Genomic DNA, 25,357 nt, shown 5'->3' with positions numbered 1-25,357 from the left:
TGCGGTTTTGAAACGTGGAATTTGACTGTGCTAAGATATCATCTTGTAAGAAAGCTGTCGATTTAATTTAATTGTTGTATACAATCACGTTTTCTGTCAATACTCGATGATCCTATAGGGGTTGTAGGCACTGCTCTTTAGACTGAAAGAAGAGTTTGTTGTTTGCTGAACCCAGAGCTCCTCCAATTAGAGTTTATGCTGAAATCCAAGACGATTCAAACTGATAACTGTGTTTGTGACTACGTTTGCAAAACAAACAATGCCACTTGAGTTGTCGTTTCTAACTGGAGATTGACTGTATATCCTCCTAAGATGAGATTCGGCTGTGAATCTCGGCCTGCCAAACCTTTTGAGAGATTGTCGCGGGCCTGATAATATACCTGTGAGCTGAATCCAATAAAAAAATGGCCAATTTTGATCGATCAGTGAAGCTAATCCTCAGATAAAAGCATTTTCTCAGTATCACCTAGTCGCTTTTGATGTAGGCATACTGACATCAAAGAGCTCTGCGCACTCGGGCAACTCCAATAATTCTCCTGAAATCTCTGTTATCTTGAGTTTTGCTAATCCTCTTGGATCACCACTCGGTTGGTAACTATTTATCGGTTATTATGGCTCAACGTTGTTTGGTTTTGTCTGTCCATTGATCGGCTACGGATCACTTAAGGCTCAAGTGTGCTTGGGACTTTGCTGCTTTTCTTTTTTCTTGAACGCTGACAGTCCTTGCTGTTGGAACGTCGTCATGGACAAAAACGTCTCTGGTTCTGTCACCCTAATTGACTTGAAGATTTCAGCTTTCATGAGGTTACTCGAATCCTGCAGTTGCGTGGAGAAAACTCCTGCAACCGGTTGGAACAGCGCGGTAGTTTTTGGGCAGGTGTAGAATCGTTTCTCCCGTCCTGTGTTGCATTCTTAGGAGGGTCGATCACGGTATTTGGAGATAATGGTAGTCTAGGGCCAGACTTTTGGCCCACTGAAGCAATCCAGCCTTTCTAGTCTCTTGACTTGGCCTGAAACCTTGCGTTCAACCATTTTCCAGTGTCTATGGGGGATCTCTACAGGCATCGTAAAAATTTCGTTTTAGTTCACCAATTTGATTGGAAGAATCGTTGTAGTCCGGGTCGGCGGAACAAATGTTGCGGCTACCAAAGAGTCTCAGTGGAACCGAAATATCACAGGCTGGTTTTTGAACTTTACGCCGGCTTTGTTGTTCTATGGGTTCCAAATGACTAAAAATCTCGTCAAAACTATTAGTCGCTCAGTTGTAATACAAGACTGTAACTTTAGATATAAAATGATTTAATTGAAGTTATGAATATTCTTGGTGATGAGCTATATTCAATTTTGTGCAGAAATTTGGAAGGCTTCAGCCAACTACTTGTAAGGTTGTTAATTTATAGCCGAGAATGCTTAACTAACAGAAAACTTGAAAGATCGTAAGATCTAGCACAACTTTGACATAAAGACTGAAACTGATGAGGAATCAAATTTTTGACTGTTCTGAGAACCAATCGCTCATAGTAAGTTCTTAATGGCTCTAAAAACGATGCAATTTCATTGTCCAAATAAATTCAAGTATATAATAAAATAAATGTTATCATAACTTGTTCTTAATTGGTTAATCAAGTAAAGAGAATTAAGTCAACACTGACAATATAAATGTCAAACTACTGTAATAATTGGGTTTGTTAACAGAAGCACGGATGTTTATTACGTAGCATTCGATGCCCTGAATATATGGCATTGGATCATAAACAAATAACTAAGAGCATACAAAACTAACATATAAAAAAATTTAGCTATAAATAATAATTGCATGAGCAATTGCACTTTTGCACCAAATAAGTTTTTATAGACACACTTGTGGTTCTGATGCAGGAGCGTTCGTGTAGCAAAACGAAAAACTGAAAGTGATGATGAATCAATTTTTAGTCTATTCTGAGAGAGGTGAAATGTCTGAACAATTACTGTAATTTCCGAAACGAAGTCAAAACAGATTGATGTATTAGGTCTGAAAAAAGGCACTTCATTAGCAGCTTAAATCAATCAATGAATAAATTGCACAATTTGCGTAATACATAGATTGAGCTAACATAACTCTGGATAACGTGAAAAAAATGATTAAATATCCAAATGCGAAAATAAAGTTATTCAGGTGCAGCTGGACCTAGCAAGGTGGTAATAGTAGTGTAGAAAAACACAAACTTATAGTCATGAAATCCTTTGATTCTTAACTGACAATTCACAATTTAAGGAGATTTCTTTAAGAATGCAAAAGAACCTATACCACGTACAGTAACCATTTTATCATTTTAACTTTGAAGACAGTTAAGTAAAAAACAAAAAAAATAGATATCAATTACTCAAAAGGTGGAACGAAAACCACTAGAGGCAAACCTTTCAACAATTTATTTTACTATAGGAGTAAAAATTGTTTTCTAGAAAATTTTTTGACATGGATACCAAAGAGAAAAAATACGAAAGTATACGACACTTCAGCAAACATTGGGATAGTTCTCAACCTTGGATTCCCAATTCGAAACACCTTATGTTTAAAAAATTGAACATTATGAAGCGAATCGGACAACATGATCCCATTGTTGAACTGAAGCTCCAAAAATTACGTGTGAAGTTTCAAAACTCAATTGATACAGGACTCAAATTTTTTTGAAGCTGTCAAATCTATGGAAGCTGGCAATTCAGTAAAAAAAATTGTTTGAAGATCAGTGAATTTTGCACCAATAAATTTTGCACTATATCTAAAAAAATCCAGAACATAAAACAACCGAGAACTTTATTTTCTTATCACCAAATCTTTCACTCATAAAAAAAATTCCTACAATTTGCGAAAAAAAGTTGCGAACTATATATAGAAAAAAAGTTCTCTAAAGTTGAAAATTCCTTAGTGATCCTAATGTCCGTAGGTATACTGGATCAGTTGATACCAAAATATTATTGTAAGGATTCTGCAGTAGACTTCTCACAGTTATCTACCTATTTATTCCAATCATTAATCAACCATTAAATTATCGCACATAATGGGGAAGAATTCAGATGGGGCCATACTTTAGAGACTGTAACAATTCACTTATTAATTGCTATTGAACCATATGTCTTTCAAATTGGGTATCAAAAATTTCTTGCTTAAAATTTTATTATTGTTAATTACGAAATTGCAAGACATCAACTCTATGAAAGACAGTGTGATTTCCCGCAAAACCAATCGTCAATTTTACAAAAACTGCTGTCCTAGAGACTGTGTAAAAAATGACTATAAATCAGCCAAAGACCTAAATATATTGTACTTTGAACCTTTGAGTGGAATGGTTTCAATTAAATTCCTATCAACGCTCTATTACAATCTGAGAAATGTTTCTCCATTTTTGTGACGAATGCGCAGGAAAAAAAGATAACATGTCTACAAAAAATTATTCTGCCGAAAAAAGAGTTTTCAATTGGAAATTTAAATTGCCCAACACAAAACTACAAAATTTGCGCCTATATGCTATAGATAAAACTAACATATCTCTGGATCAGCAAAAAAATAAAACCCTATATTCGAAATGAAAATTAGGAATGTGCAATTAGACCTAATAATTTAGTATTAGTTGTGTACGAAACCCAAGCTTCTAATCAGAAACTTTTTGGAATTATAATTAAATGAGCTGATGATTCAAAACCTAAAGAAGCTTCTAAAAGAAAGCAAGATCACCGCTATCAAGTAGAGTAATTGCTTTATCAACTTAAAATTAAATACAGTAAAATAGAAAAAACCGGAAATATAGAAATGTCTCTAGCATAAATTGGCAACCGTTTCGAGAAATTATAAGCACAATGACATATCAATCTGCAACAGCTTACACATCTTGCCAGAAGAATCTCAAAAAACAAGGTTTTAATTAGAAACAGGAGCTAATAATCAACGACAAAGTTCCAAAACTTTTACGAATTCGACATCTTGAACTTGAAATGGGAGAGGATGACACTCATTTTATTATTCCAAATATCCGCAAAACGAACGGGTAAACATAAATTATTTACTCGAACGAAGCATAAAAATACTCATCTTTAATGCTTGAAGTCAGTTGGATCTGAACAAACAAACAGATTTTGCAAATATTTTATTTACAGGTCATTATAACATATCGTGTGTAACAGAAACATTTTTAATTTTAGAGATCATTCATTGAGGTTTGTTCCTCCCTCATGTTTCAAGTACCAAAGAAATGGAGAAAATAGTCTGAAAACCATTCAATGGGATTTCTAATTGACGTCAAATTTTCGCCTAAATCTTAAAAGTTTGACAGTGCTTTAGGTCATGCAGACTTCATTTTTAATATTGTTTTTATTTACTGTTCTTTTAGCTTGCTTCATATACTATTAACTTGGCTGATGTAAATACCAGTGGTGAGTAATAACTTCTCACACCTTCCCAAAAGGTGTAAAACACCATTTTTTCCCCTAATTCATAAACTTTGGTGACAGGCGATATTTTTAAATGAAGAACTATGACAGAATATGACAATCCTGACATAGTTCTCAGTTTTTATTATAATTCTGCGCTACAAAATTGAAGCATAGATGAAAAACTGTCTTATTCTTTTTAAATAACTAGAAAATTGAACAAAATCTTTTTCTACTTGGTGCACAAAAAACTGAAAAACTTGCCAGTATTGCTACTGATTGAAAAAAAGTTGAATTGTTTTCTTGAAAAGTTTTAGACGCGGCTACGTAAGAAATATAACAAAAGCATACTGCATTTCAGCAAACACTGGCATCGTTTTCAACGAAGGATCCCAATTTCGGAACCTAATATGATTAAAAAATTGAACATTATGAAGTAAATCTGAAAACCTGATCTCATTTTTAAACTGAAGCTCCAAAAATTAGAAGTTGATTTTCAAAGCTCTATTGATACTGGACTCCAATTCTATTAAACAGTGAAATCTAGAAAGTTGGGAATTCAGTAAAAAAAATCTTAGAGGGTTGACACTGCTTTAAGTCATGAAGACTTCATTTTCAATATTTTCAACTACTGTTTTGTTGGCATGCTTTTTATACAATCAGCCAGACTAATGTAGCTATCAGGTGTCAAATAAAACTTCGCAAACCCTCCCAAAAATTTAAAGAACCGTTTTCGCCCACTAAAGAACTAATAACTATTTGCGTATAAGCCCTCAACAAAAGATTACAAGGAATTCATTTATTTATCAACAATTAGTTATTAACATCACCATTGTCTCTGAATATTATTTTGGTTTTTTGACAGACGGATTGCCAGCATTACAACTACTTCTCTTCAAAAAAATGTAAGAAAATTTAAAATAAAGCAGTCAAAAACTTAAGACGTTTTAAAAACAATTGATATCGCATATCATAACGTTTCGATAAAAAGGCTTCAAACACTGGCTTTCAATTGAAATTGACAGAGCTGAATCTGTGACAGCAAACAAACAGAAAACAATATGTGGGATATAACAACGAGATATCATGTTTTCAGTGGCGTCCCGCAGAATTCATTATCTCGGACCTCATCATTTTCATCAATGGCTCGCCAGAATGAATAACCGATATAATATGTTTCAATTCTACCTCTGTGTTGGATCCAGTATTTAAAAATTCAACCAATGGCTGTACCAAGTCATCTAGACTTTTATCTTTGCCACAGTCTTGACATTGTTGTCAGTTGTTATTATGATTGGGCCTAAAAAAACTACAGTTTCGATGAAAAAATTGCGCCCTAAATGAACGCAATCTTTTACATAGTGCACCCCAAAATTTCAAAAAACTTTGCCTTTTTGTAATTGATTTGCAAACGTTTAATAATAACGATACAATCAATCCCCTTTACTTCTATTGCTGTATTAATGATGCTTTCGTTATTATTTACAACACATTTAACCACGGCCAAAAAAAACCAAAATTATTCAACAAACAATTTGCAACCAATGATCTCATATGCGGAATCCGATATGATTAAAACTGAACAGTATGAAGCGAATCAAAAAATTTGATCCCACTTTCAAATTGAAGCTTCAAAATTAGAAACTCAAATTGAAAGTTGGACTGTAATTTTTTGAAACTGCAAAATTTTGTAAAAGCTGGCAACTCAGCAAAACATTTGAATGTTTGAGAATAACAACCAGATAATTTGATATAGATCTTAAATTGAAGACAAAGATAAAACAGCCGAGTTCTTTTCTTTTTCTTGGAAGGCAAAAATTCCCACAATTTGCGGGTGAAAATTCAGAACTGTATAAAAAATGACATCTCCAAAGTTCGGAAATTTTGGAAATCCTATTATCCGTAAGTCTACTGGACCAATTGAAATCGAAAAATTGTTTTAAAGAAAATGTTGTACACTTCTCAGAAAGCCGACCACTTGCTAATTCGAAACAATCATCAACAAGGGGATCTATTGGACATAGTGGCGGAATCAGATCAGCCATATATTCGAGAAAGAAACAAATCACATATAATTTTCAACTGGACCAAATGTATCTTTTTATTGCGGATGAAATTTTTTTGCTTAAATTATCTTTAATTGAACGTGCGAAAGTGCAGGACACCATTTCTGTGAAAATCAGTTTGATTTCCCAAATATAGATTATAATTTAAACTGTAACTTAAAAACTGAACATTATGAACCTCATTCAAAAAATGATCTCCTTTTCTAACTGAAGCTTCAACAATTACAATTTGACGTTCAAAACCGGACACCGATTTTGGAAAACTGTAAATTTTTCAAAGGCTGGCAATTCAGCAAAAAAATTGTAAGATCTGTAATTGCCATCCGAAAGTTTTAGCCTAGATCTAAAAATAAAGGCGAAAATACAAAACAGTCAACAGCCTTAAGTCTTTATTTTATTTTATTTTTATTTTAAGGAAAAAATTCCCACAACTTGCGGACGAAAAATCCGACCTATTAAAAATGTTTTCTCTAAAGATGGAAAATGATTACGGATCTTTTTATCCCTTAATCTACTGGACCAACTGAAATCAAAAACATTGTAAAGAATTTTTTGTACGCTTCTCTGAGAGATGACCACTTTCTATTTCCAATCAACAATCAACAAGGAGCTCAATCGCACATAGTGGGGAAGAAGTCAGAACAGGCCGTATATTAGAGACAGTACAAATCACATATAAATTGCTATGAAAAAATGTCCCTGACATTGCGCATCTAAATTTCTTGCTGAAAATTTAAGAAAGAGCAAAAGATCAATTCTGTGCAGATCAGTTTTCAGTTTGGTTTTTGGAAAAATAATTGTCAGCATTACAACTATTTTCTTCAAAAAATTTTATTAAAGATGACTACAACGCAGCAAGAAACTTAAGCTTTTTCTATTTTGACTGTGCAAAAACACTTGATATCGAACCTCATAACGTTCTGATACGAAAGTTTCATCGAAAAACATTTGAAAAAAATTTTTAGAACTGAACCTGTCACAACAAACAAACATAAATCAATATGCGGTATGTAACAATGAAATTTCTGGTTTTCTAGAGGTAGTCTGTGTTGTCCCACAGGATTCAATACTCAGACCTATCTTCAGCAATTTCATCAATGACTCGCCAGAATGAATAACTGATATAATTTGTTTCAATTCTACCTCTGTTTTGGCACCAGTTTTTGAAAATTCAACCAATGGCTGTACCAAGTCATCTAGACTTTTATCTTTGCCACCACAGTTTTGACACTGTCTTCAGTTGTTATTATGATTGTGCACTAAATAACTACAAGTTCCATGAAAAAACGTTGCCCAGTTGCTTAATAATTGAACTAGCTAAGAGACCTAAATCTTTAACATGATGCACGAAAATCTTCGAATTACTTCGCTATGATTGTTAATGATTTGAAAACATTTAATAACAACAATACACTCAATAATTTCTGTTTTTATTGCTGTATTAGTAAGAATTTTGTTCTAGAACACCTTTACGTACCGCTTGAAAAAAAATGAAAAACACGAAATTTCACCAGTCATTGGTAGAGATTGCAACCATTGATCTCAAATCCGGAATCCCATACGGATTTTACATTGAACATTATAGTAGTAGTAGTAGTAGTAGTAGTAGTAGTAGTAGTAGTAGTAGTAGTAGTAGTAGTAGTAGTAGTAGTAGTAGTAGTAGTAATAGTAGTAGTAGTAGTAGTAGTAGTAGTAGTAGTAGTAGCAGTAGTAGTAGTAGTAGTAGTAGTAGTAGTAGTAGTAGTAGTAGTAGTAGTAGTAGTAGTAGTAGTAGTAGTAGTAGTAGTAGTAGTAGTAGTGGTAGTAGTAGTAGTAGTAGTAGTAGTAGTAGTAGTAGTAGTAGTAGTAGTAGTAGTAGTAGTAGTAGTAGTAGTAGTAGTAGTAGTAGTAGTAGTAGTAGTAGAAGTAGTAGTAGTAGTAGTAGTAGTAGTAGTAGTAGTAGTAGTAGTAGTAGAAGTAGTAGTAGTAGTAGTAGTAGTAGTAGTAGTAGTAGTAGTAGTAGTAGTAGTAGTAGTAGTAATAGTAGTAGTAGTAGTAGGTTTCTGGAATTCACCCACGGGTGGTCCACAACCTTGTTCTTTAGGTAGATAAATTTGTGTGGATTTTACATATTGTACATAAGCAGCAAACTCTCCACGTAAAGGGGTTGTCCTCCATAAATCGTTTCCTAAGAAATTGAGTGTAGGTATTGGTTATGCTTTTTTATTTACTTCTTAGATCTGTTGCTCTTAAAAAATCTAATATCAGATTGCAGTTTTTATACAAAAATTTTCATCGGTTTTACATAGTCTTGTTTTGGCAACAGTAATTCCATGTTTGCCTTCTCTTGTTCTTTGATTTGTGTTGTATCTAATAAATTGATTTATATTGATGTTTTATTCGGCAGTATTACAATAAAATAAGAGACTGGAGTTCCAAGTTCATCGCAAGAGGTAAAATATTCAGAGTTAGATGCCTGTTTTTGTAGTTCCAAGGATCCTTTTCTCTGTAATTTTCCTAGCAAGACTAGATCTCGTTTATTAGGGTGTTATATCCTGCTCGCGTTTGATATAATGGGGACAACATAGCCTTTATAATCGTTTAGTTTGTTAATGATTGACGTTTTGTTTGATATATTTCCTTTTAGGTAATAGAGTGCTCGCATTGTTTTGGAAAAATTTATATTTGCGTTCGTTGTCCACGTGAGATTTTTTGTGACTAAGACACCTAAATCTTTTTGAAATTTCATGGGTTTAACGATTTGGTCACACATTTTAGATTGTCCTTTTTGTTGGTTAAAAAGTGTGCTACATTTGTCATCGTGAAGGATCATTTCCCTCTCTAGGCAGTTAATCCAAATCTTTTTTGAGTATTTTGTGGTTCTTACTGATCAATTTGTCGTCACCAGCATATCCATATGTAAGAATATTAGCTATCAATTCTGGGAGGTCTTTTATTTGGCAAGAAACAATAGTGGCCCAGGTACGGACCCTTGAGGAACTCCGCTTCTAACGGTTGAGAAACTTAAAAGAGTTTTGGATTAAATCGTACTTGTTGTTTTATCTCAGTATTATAGTCTGCAATGATGTCTAATGCTTTGTGGTCTAATCCCATGGAAAATATTTTGTCTAAACTTTTTTGTGGTGTACTTTGTCGATCGCTTTTTGCACTTATAGGTAGAAGACCGCTGACTCCTCAGTCAAACTTTGATCACTGAAAGTGTAGATTTTTTAAAAGAAACATAAAAGTCGGACAGTGGTTGAGAGTTTTGGCCGGAAACCATATTGTGAGTCGTGAAACTAATCGTTATTTAAATTGAAAAAGCCGTCAAAAATTAATTTTTCAAATAATTTTGATGGGTATGAGAGACAGTTTATTGGTCTGTAGTTTTGGATTGCAGTCTTGTTCCTGTCTTTATAAATTGGTGTTATAACACCTAAATTTATGGTTAGTTTTTTTGGTTTTTGAGCTAAACACGTAATGGAAAACCTTGTTATTTGTCGAACTTTTTGGAGATGAACAATTCATTTTCATAAACCAGCTGATCTTCTGTCGCTCTTTGAGATATTTCATCATTCAATTGAGTGATTTAGGATAGTGTCGTTTGGATAATGTTTTTGCTGTTTTTTCGTTGCATTGTGTCTTACTTTTTTATCAGATGAGATGTTTATTTAGAGATCAAATCAAATTGAAATTGAAATAATTTCTTTAGATTATGCATTGAATCGAAAAACTTGATCTCATTTTCGAACTGAAGCTTCGAAAATAAGAAGTAAAAATTCAAAACTGGACTGCAGTCTTATGAAACTGTGATATTTTCGAAGGTTGGCATTTCAGCAAAAAAAATCGAATATCCGAGAATACCACCCATATAGTTGGTATTGATCTGAAAAAGACCAGAAAGAATAAAACAGTCGAGATCTTTAGGTCTTTATTATTAATTTTTGCAAGGCAAAATTTTTCACAACTTGCGGATTTTTTTGTGTAAGAGAAATGTCTTTTAAATTGTAAAACAAAATTTCTTCCTTAAAATATCTTCCAGGGAACTTACGAAAGTGCGAGACATTTGTGTGAAAATCAGTTTGGTTCTAAGAAAACCGATTGTCAGCATTACAACTACTTCTCTTCAAAAAAGTACACACATTGAATACAGAGCGGTCAAAGACCTAAGTATAATGTATTTTGACTTTGCGAAAATAATTGGAACCTACTAACCTCAAAATTTTGATACGAAACCTTGTAAATTTCTCACAAAGATCATACCGTATATTAGAGACAGTAGCAAATCACAAACATTGATATTGAATTAAATGTTTTTTAAATTGCAAATCAAAATATGCTTAAAATATCTTCAATGAAAATTACGAAAGTGCAATTACAATTGTGTGAAAATTAGCTTGGTTTTTGGAAAAATCGATTGTCAGCATTACAGCTACTGACCTTCAAAAAGTGAACAAACTTCAATATAAAGCAGTAAAATACCAAAAACAATTGTACTTTGATTTTGCAAAAACTTTGATACCTCACCTCAAGCTGTTGAAATACAAAAGCTTGATCAAGTGGCATTTGATAGAAATATTTTGAGATGAATCATAAATAAATAAAACAAAATTGAAATGTAACAATGAGGTATCTGGTTTTCTAGAAGTTTTCAATAGCGCCACTGGCTATAATACTCACTTGTTATCGGCTTCATTTTCATCAATGACTTTCCAGAATGACTAGCTGATATAATTTCTTTCAAGATTTAATTTCAGTTCAGCTGTTGATTTGGAAGCAGTATTTGAAAAGCAATTTAATACAGATACAGCGACTTCAAATTTTTCAACCTCTGTTGGCTAATATATTTTACGGCGCCTCAGCGCACGTGCTATTTTTATACAGTAACCTGCTGTTTATAATTATTACTAGGGGCGGGATTAAAGAACTGTGGAGGTCTAACACAAAATAAATCCCTCACCTCCTCAAAGTCAAAGGAAGTCTAACGGCGTCTGTTGTTCAACATATGCTAGATCAAGTGAAGAACCAACGTGACACTGAGCTCTAAATAATAGCAAATCCTTTTCGGAATGAACCCTGCTCATTAAGAAAGAAAGAGGGATTATGCGAACTTTTCAACTTATAGAAATTTTTTTTCAAAATTTTTAGCAGAAATCAAAAGTAAACACCTACTTGGGTTATGTTGTTTTGATAATAACCTACTGCTCTCAATCGAAATTTCCAAATAAATGCCAATTGAAGTAAAATGAAAAGCTAAAAAGTGTTACAATTTGAAATTTTAAGAATAAACAGAGATATAAACATTAGCTTATATCTTGAAAACTTTGTCTTCTCAGTCTTTGTGGTGAAATGCAGGGCCTATTGTACCTAATTGCTTCGAAGGATGTCAAAATATAAAACCAGAATATGTTCAAGAATTTACTACCCTTTAACATAGACGAGGAAAAGTACACATGAGCAAAAATTGATGAGTGAAATCTGACAACGATTTCTTCCACCGAAAAAAATTTCTGCACAAAATTGTAGTTGACTCAGTGTCTGCAAATACAGAAAAGAGATTAGAAACCAGATCCAAAGATAATTTTTAATGGAATGATTTGACGATGCTTCAGAATATTGCTTTCCACTTGTCGTTTCTGATAAATGCTGATAAACATGTGTTTGACTTTCTCCTACGAAAATAAAATTTAACTTGAATTTTACCTAAGGGAACCTTGTTTTCCCGTGGGAGCTACAAACCACGTTTAAAAATTACGACATATGGATATCTTTTACGCCCCCTCAGCGCACCTGATTTTTTACCTAGTAAGCTATATAACAACATTTATAATTATTAAGAGGGGGCGAGATTAAAGAAAAGTGGAGTTCTAAAACAGAATAGATCCCTCACCTCAAAGTCAAAGGAAGTCTAACGGAGTCTAATAATCAACATCTGCTGGGCCTAGTGAAGAACCAACGCGACATTGAGCTCTAAATCATAGCAAATCTTTCTTGTAATGATCCCTGCTTATTCAGAATGCAAAAAGGGTTATATGCACTTTTCAAATGAAAAAAAAAACATTTTTCAATATGTCAGCAGAAAACATTTATTGAGGTTACTTTGTACCAATGAGCTACTGCACTCAAGTAAGATTTTCAATTAAGTGGAAAATGAAAAGCTACAAAAACTGCTACAACATTGATTTTTAATGATAGAGATATAAACAGTTTTAACTTGAAAATGACGCCCTCTCACTCTTTATATTGAATTGCAGGACCTATTATACCTTATTCCTGCGAAAGATGTCAAATTATCAAACCTAGAATGTGTTCAAGAAAATACTACCCCTCAACATAGCTGTAGAGAACTGCAAATGGGCAAAAATTGACTAGCAAAACCTCACGAAGATTTCTTCCACTGAGCAAAAAATCTGCACAGCTTAGTGTTTAAAGCTTATTCAAAATTTGGAATGTGTCTTTGTCGAAATGCAGTGTCTTGACGTCGAGAAGAGTTTTCCGCTCGTGTTTTCCTGCATGGGAGCGCAGGACCGTCCGCAATGCGCACTATTAAACAACTAGCTGGCAAAATTGCTGAAAAGAAAGACGAATCATACTCATGCGCACGTTTTGCTCTTCTGCGCAGCGCTATCATATGCCTCAGAGGGTTCCAAACGGCCGACCGATATTGATAGTTCTTGCAGTGCCATAGTGCGGGAGGGGAGACTAGATTCATGAAAAATTAGCTTTTATAGAAATTCAATTCTTTTGACGTAACTCTAAAAGAGTTATAGTGCCTTGTCTTTAAAATTATATACGATGCAGTGATGTATCATAATGGGCGATCATTACTCATCCATTGGATTGTCCTACACGGCTTATGAGCAAACCACCTTTATTGTATAGCTGATAAACATATATTTGACTTTATTCTACGACGACAAAGTTAAGCTCAACTTTTTCCTTGGAGGAATCTTGTTCTCCAGTCGGAGCTACACGCCACGTTTAAAAATTACGCGATATGGAATTTGTCGGGTCAGAACGTTCAGAGACATTTTGGAAGTGTAGACTGCAAAACTAGAGCAAGCAAATTTCCCAATATACACAGGGTCTAAAATAGACTGACTAAAAAATTTAAGTACACTAACTTATATTGAAAGAAGTCTATTAGATATAAACCTTAAAACAAAATTTGCGGACAAAATAAGTCTGCTATGCTGCTACTCGAAAGTCTTTGAATAAGTGATATTCGATAACCTGTACCACCATGTCAAAAATAGGCATTGAAATGCACGATATCCTTATTCTATTAGCTTTCCTCAACAGCAAATACGACGTAGAATTTAACCTATATCCTTATACGTGCCTGTCCAGACTTCAAATCTTCGCCAAACAAAGTAACTCTCACATCAGTCTGCAAATAATTTTTCAAAACTTTTTTCTGAATACAAAAAGTGCTCCTGGAGGTTATACTGCAAATGCGGAAGCTGCAATGTAGTTAACAAACTTATAATTTGGACCATCATGAGGATTTAAATCCGTGAGCAAACGAGCGCAGAAGCTTAAACTATTACTAATAATGATTTGCATTTCGGAGATGCAAAATTATCTAAACCTGGGCTTTGAGAATGTTTCCGAAAATATTATTGTTGCTTAGATGGTGCAATCTTTTTAAAATCAGTATTAAAAGGACTGTTGATTATTATGATGTGTTACTGTGAGAATGTTCACATCAGACTACTGTTCACGTGAGATATTGTTGTGCATATGTTTGTCAGTTTTTCAGAGCGCAGTGAGATTATATCGGTGATATGCTTCTTTATTTTCGCGGTCGTTTGCTGTTTCAGATAATTTAATGTTTTATACTCAATATCAAATTTCTAATCACAATTAGTTAGTTACTAAAATGGACCACAATCAACCTCACAATATCAGATCGCAAAATGGTGCTAAATCTCAAACCTTGCCCATCCTTTACGGGGAACAAACTTCACAATCAGAGCCTTGTTCCCCTGTTGATCGGAATACCCCAGACTCAGAATCTTTATCACATGTCTTGCCATTTTCTTCACCAGTCAGTCCATCAAAGAGACCCGAAAAATCAACATCGGAATCTAAAAAGTCTCATTGGTTCAAACTTCCCTTGGGGTCGAGCTCCAAGAAAAAGAAAAAGGCAAAGAAAAACACAAATATCAATGAGGCCAATAAGAAACCGTACATGCCCTTCGCGATAATAGATCGCAGCAGAAGGCAACAGTCTGTAATGGAAGAAGAGATAACCCTCAAAACACTGCCCAGGTATTCTGATCAGCTTGCGGTGAATGGTTTTTACCTAAGATAGAACATACATGAAATTTGTTTCTGGACGCCTTTTTTGTACGTCTTCTTAATTTTTCATATATCGGCTACCACTCGTTTATGGCATGACCCCTGAATTGCGAATTGTGTTGTTTTATTGTACCAGTTCCCCCATGAGGGCTTTAACTTATACCCAATGAGCTTAAGGGGCCTGATGTACTTTAATCAATTGTTTAATTGCTCTTGAACGAAATTCATAGCAATTATTAATTGCTCTCAAACGAAGTTTGTAGCAATTATATTAGTCCTGTCGGTCTTTTTTTAATGCGATTTTTCGCTTGACCGATTTTTCGTCTGACGCTTTTGACTTTTCCTCCTCAAAGACGGGATAAACAGGTCGCGCCCAGCGGACATTAAGTGCTCTTAGAGCCTTTTCGCTCTGTTTCAGCTCAAACTGTTTTGGAGACTTATACTTATGCTGTGAAGGCCGGTTCTTAGAGGTTGAAGACACCCCCACTGTTGAGCCCCTCCCTCCCCATCAGCACCTGGTGCACCACTCAATCCCCCCCCCCCCCGCCCCCGTGGCTACTGACGAACAACCGATCGCTAAAAACTCGCAATTTTATACTAATTTTCACAATTTTTTAAGTTTTTGACAATTTTTGTCATTTTTGAATTTTTTCAGCACTAGATGCCAAGGAACCTCCTCTAGAGTTTACTGCATAGTTTCTAGTGGTAGTGGAATGGTTTTAACATCACAAATTTTAGCTATTTTTGACAAAACGTGCAAATTTTTTTCATTTTTTTGGACATTTATTTTTCATTATCCGCGTCTTTTCAGACGCAGGCGCCAGAAAACGTCCTTCAGGGTTTGGTATTAAGTTACTGAAAAAGATGCATTTGCTACGTATTAGCTTTCAATTTTTTAACAATTGACAAATTTTATCAATATTTTTGATGAAACTTGCATTTTTTGACAATTTTTGTCGGTTTTTAGGTTTCTCCGGCCTCAAGAGCCGATAAACCTCCTCTAGGGTTTGAAAATAGGTTACTGTTTGGTTTCTAAATGTAATGAAATGTTTTTCAAGATTTTAACATCACGAATTTAATTTCAGCATCTTTTTGACAAAACGTTCAAATTTTTTTTCAATTTTTTAGACATCTATTTTTCATTATCCGCCTCTTTCCGGACGCAGGGGACAGAAAACGTCCTTAAGGGTTTGATAATAAGGTACTGAAAAAAATTCATTTGGCACGGAATAGCTTTCAATTTTTTATATGACAAAATTATCAATTTTTTTTGATAAAACTTGTTTTCAAGTTTTTTAAAAGTTTTTGTTCGTTTTTAGGTTTCTCCAGCCTCAAGAGCCACATAACATCCCCTTAGGAATTGATTATAGGTTACTGCATAGCTTCTAGATGTAATGGAATGTTTTTCAAGATTTTAATATCAGCCATTTCTAAAAATATTTACATTTTTTCAAGTTTTTGATTCTTTTTGAATTTTTAATCATTTTTTTCCGGCACCAAGGTCATAGGGACCTCCTCAAGGCTTGATGATAAGCTGTCGCATAGTTTCTAGAGTTAATGGAATGGTTATCAATATCAATACTCCAGCTCTTAGCAATTTTTTGATAAAATTAATTTTTTTTCAAATTTTTGGAAAATTGTTATCATGTTCCAAGTTTGTTGATCTTCATGAGCCAGTGACACTATTTGAAGCTGGGAATAGGGATACTGGTTAGTATCTTGAGACAATGAAATGGTTTTGAAGATATTAATATCATGAATTTTAGCAAGATTTTTTGCTTTTGTTTTCGAAATTTTTGAATAATTTTGTCCTTTTCTAAGTTTAACGATCACTAGTGGCCAACGAAGTTTTCCGTCTTGCAGATGGGTTACTTGACATAACTCCAGGACAAAAAATGGGTTGGAACATTTTCACTGCAAAATCTGGAAGCTTTTTTTGCAAAATTTTGCAATTTTTTCAAAATATCAGTTTTTTATTTGATTTTTTTAAATAACGAAGCTAGAAAGCTAAAAGTTGCAGAGTCAAATCAAGCTAAAGCTAGGCTCACTAAACCGTGGCTAGCTACTGACGAAGCCAACCGCTCGCCGGTCATTTGAGAGCAATTCGCCCAACGTTAGTCGGTTATGTTTGTAAACGTGTTGGTCTTTTTATGCAAATTTTTCCCTTGACCGTTTTCGCGCTTTTCACTAGAACATTCTTTGACTTCTCAAGTGACTTTTTCACGCTTTCGTTCTTTATTTTAGTGATCTCTATTGCTCTCACTCCGAAGTAAAGCTTGTTGCTAAAATAAAAAACTATTGCAGAATAGCAACTAACAGGGACTGGCAGCCGAGTGGGCAGTGCTTCTGGTTATGGAGATTGGAAAAAGTTGGGGCCTCTGAAAGCGTTTTTTTTTGTTTCTTATCCACTATTCTATCACATTACCATAGAAAGTTTGGTCTTGCTATCTCCCAAAATGGTCAAATTTGGAAAGATTTTTGAAGACAAAAAACATCATTTTTAGGGCTTCGCTCCAATTCCCTTCCTGGCGATTAAACGTACGCAGACGATATTGATAAAGGGCATATCCTTTACGAGTTTGTATATCTTTACGTTTTTGTATATCCTTACGTTTTTTTGTAATTATTAATTTTTTAATTCATTTCCCGTTCTAATGGTAACTGGTATCCGTATTAATCCACTGATCCTCCGATCAAGAGTAACTACTAATATCAATCAGAACGGTATTTCAGTTTATTTTCAGAAATCTACTCTTCTATCCATGTTTGAGTTCCAATTGGGGTAATGCGCATTAATCGAGGCTATTTTTTTGGCGGTTAGTTTGATATGGCAGTGCATTTATTTAGATGGAAAATTTTTTGCAGATGTTGAGTTCAAATTGAAAGCTTTTCTGTGCCTTCTAGCTCTTCTATTTTGATGCCTTTTCTATTGCGATTCCATCTAGATATTCAGGTAGAATGCAACGAGTTAATTTATTCAGTAAGAGGAGGTCATAGAAAATGTTGACTGTGGAATGAAATGTGTTTTTTTGGGAAGTTCCTATATAACCATGGGCATCATTTTCACCGGGTCACTCTCACCCAAAGCCTTAAACAGAGAAATTAAAACGCTAGTTTATATATGAGTGTAGAAAGAGATTAGTTCGAGAAGTTGATTATAACCATTTTCAGCATTTTCACCGGTAGCTTGCTCAGACAGTTGTCTGCAGTCTTTAAAAATAAAAATTTTTAGCCTTAGAAAAGCTACGCTAGCGTTGTGTGTGCTACCTCAGTGTGATTTTTCCCGTTTTATACATGCTAGCGAGCAAAACAAAGTGAACGTCCTTGTCTGTGTATGCGTGCGTGTGTTGTAAAAGGGGATAGCGGTGCTGTGTTATTTACGCGTGCTGTGAATAATATATGCGTATATTGTTCTAATACGCGTGGCTGTGCCTGTTTTTCAGTTGCAACTACTGTTGTGCAACAAATTGAAATAGGGCAGCCTTCAGTTTATTTTGCTGCTTGATTTCTTGTTTTATCAAGCGTCCCTTGGAAGTCTTTATTTCATTGTACGTTGTTATGTCTCTGAAAGAGAGTTCGTTTTGTGAGCGAGATTACGATGAGAATTCGCGTTCCTCGTCTGTCTCAATTATGCGCAGGAAATGCGAGAGAGCTCGTCCAACTTCGCTTCCGTTTGTTAATGCCACATTTTTCAACAGAGGAGTTGAGTCGCGCGTCTCTTTCAGGTAGGTAATTTTTCTTTAAAGGAAATTTTACGTACCCTAGTCGAAACAGAATTGTTATCTTGTAGGAAGTTGGCAAAAAATAGTCATTTTGTGGAAATTTGGTCAAAAAATAGTTATATTGTAGGAATCTGGGAGAAATTTACGTCAGATGATGCATCGCATTCCTTCAAGACAACCCTCTCTTTCTGACTAGAGTAATTCCAGAATGCCGAATACACAAGGCTCAATACCCAATTTACTTTGATTTTTAAGATGTCCAATGGTAAGATTACAAATCAGCATTTGATGCTAGAAGCACGTGTTATCAAAATTACTCGATTGATTGGTCTCATATTCTTTTGTGATAGTTCAATCATTCCAAGTCCCTCGGGCAGCTGAAACCCTAAATATATTACCGGTAAGCGCGGTGTTGTGTTCGTGTATAATGTTCCGACGCCACTCATCCACTTTTGCTTAATTATCTGCCAAATCAAGCACATAAAGTTAAAACGTCAAGATTATAAAGATTAGATCATGATTTGTAATTTAAATTTTGATGCATTTTCTTTTTAGGAGATATTATCTATATAAGAAAAGTAAATGCGAAAAGAAACATGGAAATTTGGACCAAGGAGAACTCTATTTTCTTTGAAGTAAATATAATGGTAAATTTATCCAAACAGATCATTTTATCGTAACCAGAATCATAATTTATCATCGAGAAAAATTTCGCAGAACTCTTGCGACAAAAAATAGAAAGGACAAAAATGGGACTTTTCAGGAATTTAATTTTACAATTATGGTGTAAAAGTCACGTAACTTTATACTAAAACTAGGAATTGCAATTTAAATTCAACAACGAGGCTCGGTAACGTGCTTTTGCGCATAATGTTCCGACCCAGCTAATCCACAATCTTGACTTAATTGGCTACCAAATGAGGAAGAGATAGAAAACTTTCAAAAACATACATAATTGAATGAAATAATGCCAATTTAGGGGGCCGATGATACTTGTTGATAATGTGACTGCTAGAGAAGACGCTCATAAAAATCAAATAACAAACATAGATACGACCAAAAATCGCTGTCTATACCTAAAAAACAATAATAACAAAATCAAACTAGCATCAGATAAAAACCTAAGCAAAACAAATCATCCTATACTTCATTAGAAATGATCTGGGACTTGTCCTCAATGCGACTAATAACGGGTCGACAAAAAAGAGCAAAAAGAGAAGAAATTCATAAATGCGTTTATTTTTGAAAACAGTTAATTCAGAAAGAGACCGCTTTCATGTTCCGCAATTAATGTTCCGACACCGCTTATCCACATTTATAGCTTAAATATCTACCAAATCAAGCAGGTAAAGTTGAAAAGTCAAAATGATAAAGATAAAATTATGCATGATAATTTGATGTATTTCCATATTAGGAGACATATACCAGTGAGGTTAATACCAGTCAGGTTATTTTTTCTCTCACGTGAATGAAAACTGAGTGACAAATTTAACATTTTGTTGAAAATAAAGAGAAAAAACAGCGATTAGGTCAAGCAGAAACCTAATTTTTGTCAACAATATTGCTATTCTGAATTCAACTTGAATCAATTTTTGCAACCGAACCACCTTGGTTATCTCCAATGTAATTCATTTGGATCTTGCGTTTTCAATTGAAATTTAATAAGTGCAATATGAAGTTAAGTATTTTGCGGAACTCCAGCGACGGAAAAGAAAAGGAAAAAAGTGGACATTTCACGAGTTCCAATTTTTTATGACAATTATGGCGTCAAAGTCACGTTACCTTATATTAAAACTAAGTGTAATTTAAACTCAATGACCCTTTCTTTTAATTCAGCAATCCAGTACTGGAAACAGGGTTTATTAGTTGCAACTAGTTAAAAAAAGGAAATAACAATTCGATGAAATACCAACAAATGAAGGCAAGATTTAACTTAAGTTTCCAAAAGTAAACAGGGTCTTAGTCAGTTATCTCGGCTGAAATTGATATAACTTGATTTGATATTACCGAGAACAGGTAACAAGAAAACAACAAAAAACAGTTACGGAAAAAAACTCCGAGTTCACTTTTTAAAAATCAGTATCAAGTCAGTTTTGTCAAAAACTAAAACCACTGACTGGGTTCACTTAATTTCACTAGACTGAAGCCGGGAACTATCATTCATAAATAATATACAAGTAAAGAAAAACATAGGTGCGAAATTTAAAAATTAAATATTTTCGAAGATGAACGATTTCGAAGTCAAAATAAGCATAAGTTATTGACCTCAACACTATTTGTTCATTGATGCCTACTTAGAAAGTCATGGTCCTTTCTATAATGAAATTTGATGACAATTACACAAAAAGGGGCAAAACTATTGACTCCAACGAAAAAAAAAAACGGTTTCAAAGCCAGAAGAATCAAGCCTTTTCTGAAATTATTATTTTACTGTGATTGTATACCTGTCCGTGTTAATATTTACCTGTCATTGACGTGATTGGTTGACAGGAAAAAAAAACAAATGGAGAAAAATCATAACCAAGAATTGTTGACCGAAAAAGCTATAGAAGGTGACTTACGACTCCTTAGCGCAATTGTCCTCTCATTAATCAGTTTTAGTGACAGACTTCAATCGCAACCAAAAGTACGGGGAGCAGCTCAAATTGATCCAAGTTTTTTAAGTCTCTGTTAGTCATAAAAAATTATTCAAAGAAAAAATTATCTAGGTTCACTGACGCCTTCGGTAAGACGTAAGCCGTCAGCGATACTGTTCTTTGAAGAAAGTAATTCAGAAAAAAAAACAAATACGAGTAAAACTTAATTTTCACAAATATTTTATGAAAACAGAGTCAAAGCCACAAAAATCATTTGATGTCCATTGATTTGAAAAATAGCATCTCTGCACCTGTGCAACACAAGTATCAGCTTTAAAAACTTTGTTAGAAAATCAAGAAACAGGTGCATATGTGGAAACAGCGGTCAAATTACAACATGTGGAACAAACTATGTCCTCTCTCCACTTTGAAAGCAGTTGTATGCTTTGAAACAATTCATCCTTTTGTTCACTTTACCATTCTAGTGGTACAACAATCTTTGTATCGTTGTGACCTTGTTATCAAAAAATTATCTAAAATATGGTCGAAAACTACGTTAAAAGAACAATTTTATGGTGAAACGGCGGATTTTGTGTCAGAATTGTATACCTGGACACCTCCTCGAGAAAGGGCAAAACTTAGAAAGTCCGTTTTATTCAGAATTCTAGGCTGGATGGGATTTCTAATGAGATGCCCATGTCTCTGCGTAGAAATATATCGATCGCCCAAAATGGAACAAAACCATTTGTGCGAATAGTTCCTACCTCACTAAGTTGGGTCGGAACAATAAATTACATCGATTATATATAATTATGCCAAAAAATCTATTTTTATTTCTAAATACAGTGTTTACTAGCCGCACAGCGATAGCTGGGGCTATAATTGGCCTTCTATTGGTTTTTTTACAATTCAAAGAGTTTGAATTGTATTGGGGCGCTGTCTTTTTACGACTCGAAGAGGAGTATTGGAGAAGTCCTCTTTTAAAATCAATTTTATTGGAGTAATTTTTGAAGCGGGAAATCAAACGCGTGAAAAAATTTGGAGTGATTTTGGTGCTGAACAAAAGTGAAGAGCGCAGCGAAAATGAAATAATTTGGAGGTTTTTGATCAGTTTTGCTGATTTTTAGACGAAATTTTTTTGCCTGTATTTTTGTTTTAATGCTTTAAGTGGGATTTGAATAGAAGCTTGTTTCTTAAAGAATATTCAGATGCCAATTGGCTAAAGTTTTCTAGTATGAACAATTTTTTTAGGAAAATTGACAGAAAAATTGAGAAATTTTCAATCATTTTTCTTAACTTTTTTGCAGTTGTTCTTTTAATCTTAGACAAGTTTCTTAGCCTATTATGACTTGCACATTGATCTGCGAGCTTTTCATTGCTCTAATTGCAAAGGAACTTTATTCGGCTTTATGTTTCCTTGTACTATAAAAAAAACTCAAGTTAAAAAAACTTCTAGTTTTTTTTGTTCAATTTGTTTTTGAATGCCGTTTCTATTCTGCTTCAAATTTTTTATGGCATATGTGGAGATTCAGTGTTCACAATAGTTGTTGTAGTTGTTTAGTCATAAGTATGGGCAATTTTCTCCTTCGAGTCGTTTCCGGAATTCTTCCGGTTATAATTTTTTTGAGATCTGTTCACACATTTTCATGATTTTTGAAGTCAAATTGGAGTTGTGATTTTTGTCACGCCGAAACAGGAAATGGAGCGAAAAAGCGAGTGGTTTTAAGATGTGAAATTTTTTCGCTCTAGTTTTAATGTAGAGTGAGAAAACGGTGTTTGAACAAAATTTTGCTTTCTCGTCAGTAGTTTTTTGGTTCAAATGCGGCAATTTAACTTTGATTTTTTACTGTTTTTTCGATTTTTTGGATCGGATTTTTTCTAAATGGTTTTCCCAATCCATTCATAGTTCATTATAGGCCTAGTTTTTTGTTTCAAACAAATTTCCATTTCTCGCTAGTGGTTTTTCGTCCACATGTGGCATTTTGGTATTTATTTTCTGTTTTTTTTTTAAATTTTTTTGATCTGATTTTTAGAAAGTATTTTCCGAATTCACTCATAGCCCGTTCTAGGTCTGGTTTTTCGTTTTAGTCGATGAAAATTCTTTGAATTGTACGTCAGGACTTGTCCTGCTATATTTTTTTTATTTCGTCGTCGCGATTTTTGTTACGACCATATGACGTCACAACCACTTCAAATCTGCTTTTTGTTCAATCGTTCATGGAATTTCATCTGAAGTGCGTGCGTGACGTCATTTTTCCCTTTTAGTGGAACGAGTTTTTTAGTTCATTCGCGTGAATAAATTTTTTTCGCACTTGACTTACCTCACTCTTCAAAAATGACTTCCTCTCTTTGAAATTTACTTTTATTTACTTTAATTCAAAGAGATAAGGTCAAATGGGTGTGTGTCACTCTAAATGAAGGTTATTAGAGAGCAGCTAATAGAGGCAGCAAAAACTTATACAGATTTTTAATCAAAATATAACATATCAGCCTTCAACGAAGCGACGAATTTTCTTATCTACGAAGCTATTGAGGCTATTTTCTGGCAATCTGCCAGCTATGTTTTAAATCTTGGATATATTTTGGATGTCTTCGTGGCTGGTTCATGGTGTCAGTCTGTGGAACTATGTTTAAAAAAGTGCTCTAATCTCCGTTCATTTTCGTTTCTCGGCAGTTTATTTTCTTCGTCTAATTTACTGGTTTCTTGTTCTGTAAGTGCGATTTACGTCTTAACTTCGTTAATGAACCACCCCTCTACTTATATTTTTTGAAAATTAATTTTACTTGTATTAGTTCTTTTTATAAATCGATAATTCACGCTGTTGTTGAAATCTCTTACCGTGCTTTGAAAAAAAAACAATTTTTTAGTATCTTGATGTTGCTATTATTACAATAGGGCCAGCATAGAAAGCCAAATGTTTGTTAGATCTAAAAATGTGCTAAGGTTGTCTCACTTGTTTGACCTTGCAGTTGACTCCACAATGTCGGCTATAGATAGCTAGTTTTGCGTACCAAAATTTAATGTTTGATTGATACTTTCAGTTTGATGTTGGCCTTAATCCTGCAAATGGCGTTTGATAAAATACAATGCAAACTAGGCTATCAAAATTAAGACTGACTTGACTTTGACGCGTTTAAATAAAGTTCTATGCAATTAGGTTCATTTAAAAGAATGCTCATTTGTTTGAATGTATGTCTCGACTTTGTTAGATATTTGAACATCTCATTTCATCAAAAGGTGGTTGGCGTAGAGTAGATAACTTTTGATCTCTATTATAGCAAGTTTTATAGGTTAATAGAACATCAAGTTTACTGCGTGGTATTAAACTTGTGTGACTTCAGTTAAATATGTGCGCAATGTTGCATATATTATTTAATAGCCTGAAGCTTGGTTGCAAAATTGCGTTGCTCCGTTGGTTTTTGCTATACTGTGAATTGCTGTTTAATTTTGCTTTACTACCCTGGACATTTTTTGAACATACCTGTTAATTGAATGTGGATGGAATGCTCAAAGTTAGTATTTGATTTTTTGAGAGAAATAATTAATTTTTTAAATGAAAAGTTTCTCGCTCAACGTTTTTCTCAAAAATTTGAAGTGTGTTTATTTCTTTGGCTCGGAAAGTTTTCATCTGAGCATCTAAAGTTATTAGTTGCATTCGAAACCAAACAAAACTGATAATGGCAGAACTCAAATTGAGTTGTTTAAAATGTGTACTTGTTAATAGAACAACCGACCACCATATATAACATTTATAAATTTTAGGGGCGTGCTGAAAAGGTTATATTGATCTGGTGCTTTGCAAATACCGTGTATGTCGTGATGGATTCGGTAACCTATATATGATGGATAATTTTTTTTCTTAATTAATGATAATAATAATATCAACTGCTTTTCTATATTTTCCTCTTTTTACTGCAGACGAGATCGCAACAGTGTAGTGATTCGGAAATCACTGGCTTTGGACGTAGAAGACACCGTATCTGTGGACAACCTGGGTGACCCTGTTGATGCTTCCTCATTCTCCACATCGGTCGAAGACCAAATAAGCCCCTCCCCGCTAACCTCGGCTTCCAAGGGTCGCATGGAGAGGGGGAGGGGTCACTTGTTTAGGCCAGAATGGAATCAGGCAATGCCTCTTTGGTGTGACATTTGCGGGGATCCAATCATTAGTCTCCTCTACCAGGCCATCAGGTGCCAACGTAAGTAGTGCATTCCCGTCTTGGACTCTTTTGCGTTATTTAAACATTAAGTACTTATGAACATTTGTCTCGTACCCGCGTAATGAATCTGCGTTTTCAGAACTTT

At 34.3% G+C, this 25,357-nt stretch overlaps 1 protein-coding gene across 3 annotated transcripts in view; it reads left to right on the top strand.

Annotated features, from left to right (window-relative positions):
- The first annotated feature begins 14,241 nt into the window (after positions 1-14,241).
- The window catches only part of LOC142334697 (uncharacterized), a 37,703-nt gene continuing 26,587 nt past the window's right edge, over positions 14,242-25,357 (top strand). Inside the window, exons 1-2 of one of the 3 annotated variants that reach the window (XM_075382933.1) lie at positions 14,242-14,723; positions 24,971-25,251. In XM_075382933.1, the coding sequence (XP_075239048.1) occupies positions 14,332-14,723; positions 24,971-25,251 (673 nt within the window). In that variant the 5' untranslated portion in view covers positions 14,242-14,331. Of the gene's footprint in view, positions 14,724-18,171; positions 18,479-24,384; positions 24,565-24,970; positions 25,252-25,357 lie in introns of those variants that run through there. The other 2 variants (XM_075382934.1, XM_075382936.1) reach the window with 2 other exon arrangements.

This window comes from Convolutriloba macropyga, chromosome 2, assembly GCF_964194025.1.
Source record: "Convolutriloba macropyga chromosome 2, txConMacr16.3, whole genome shotgun sequence".
Classification (NCBI taxonomy): Eukaryota; Metazoa; Xenacoelomorpha; order Acoela; family Convolutidae; genus Convolutriloba; species Convolutriloba macropyga.
The sequence above is the reverse complement of the archived record's forward strand: the minus strand, read 5'-3'. Positions and strand labels throughout refer to the sequence as shown.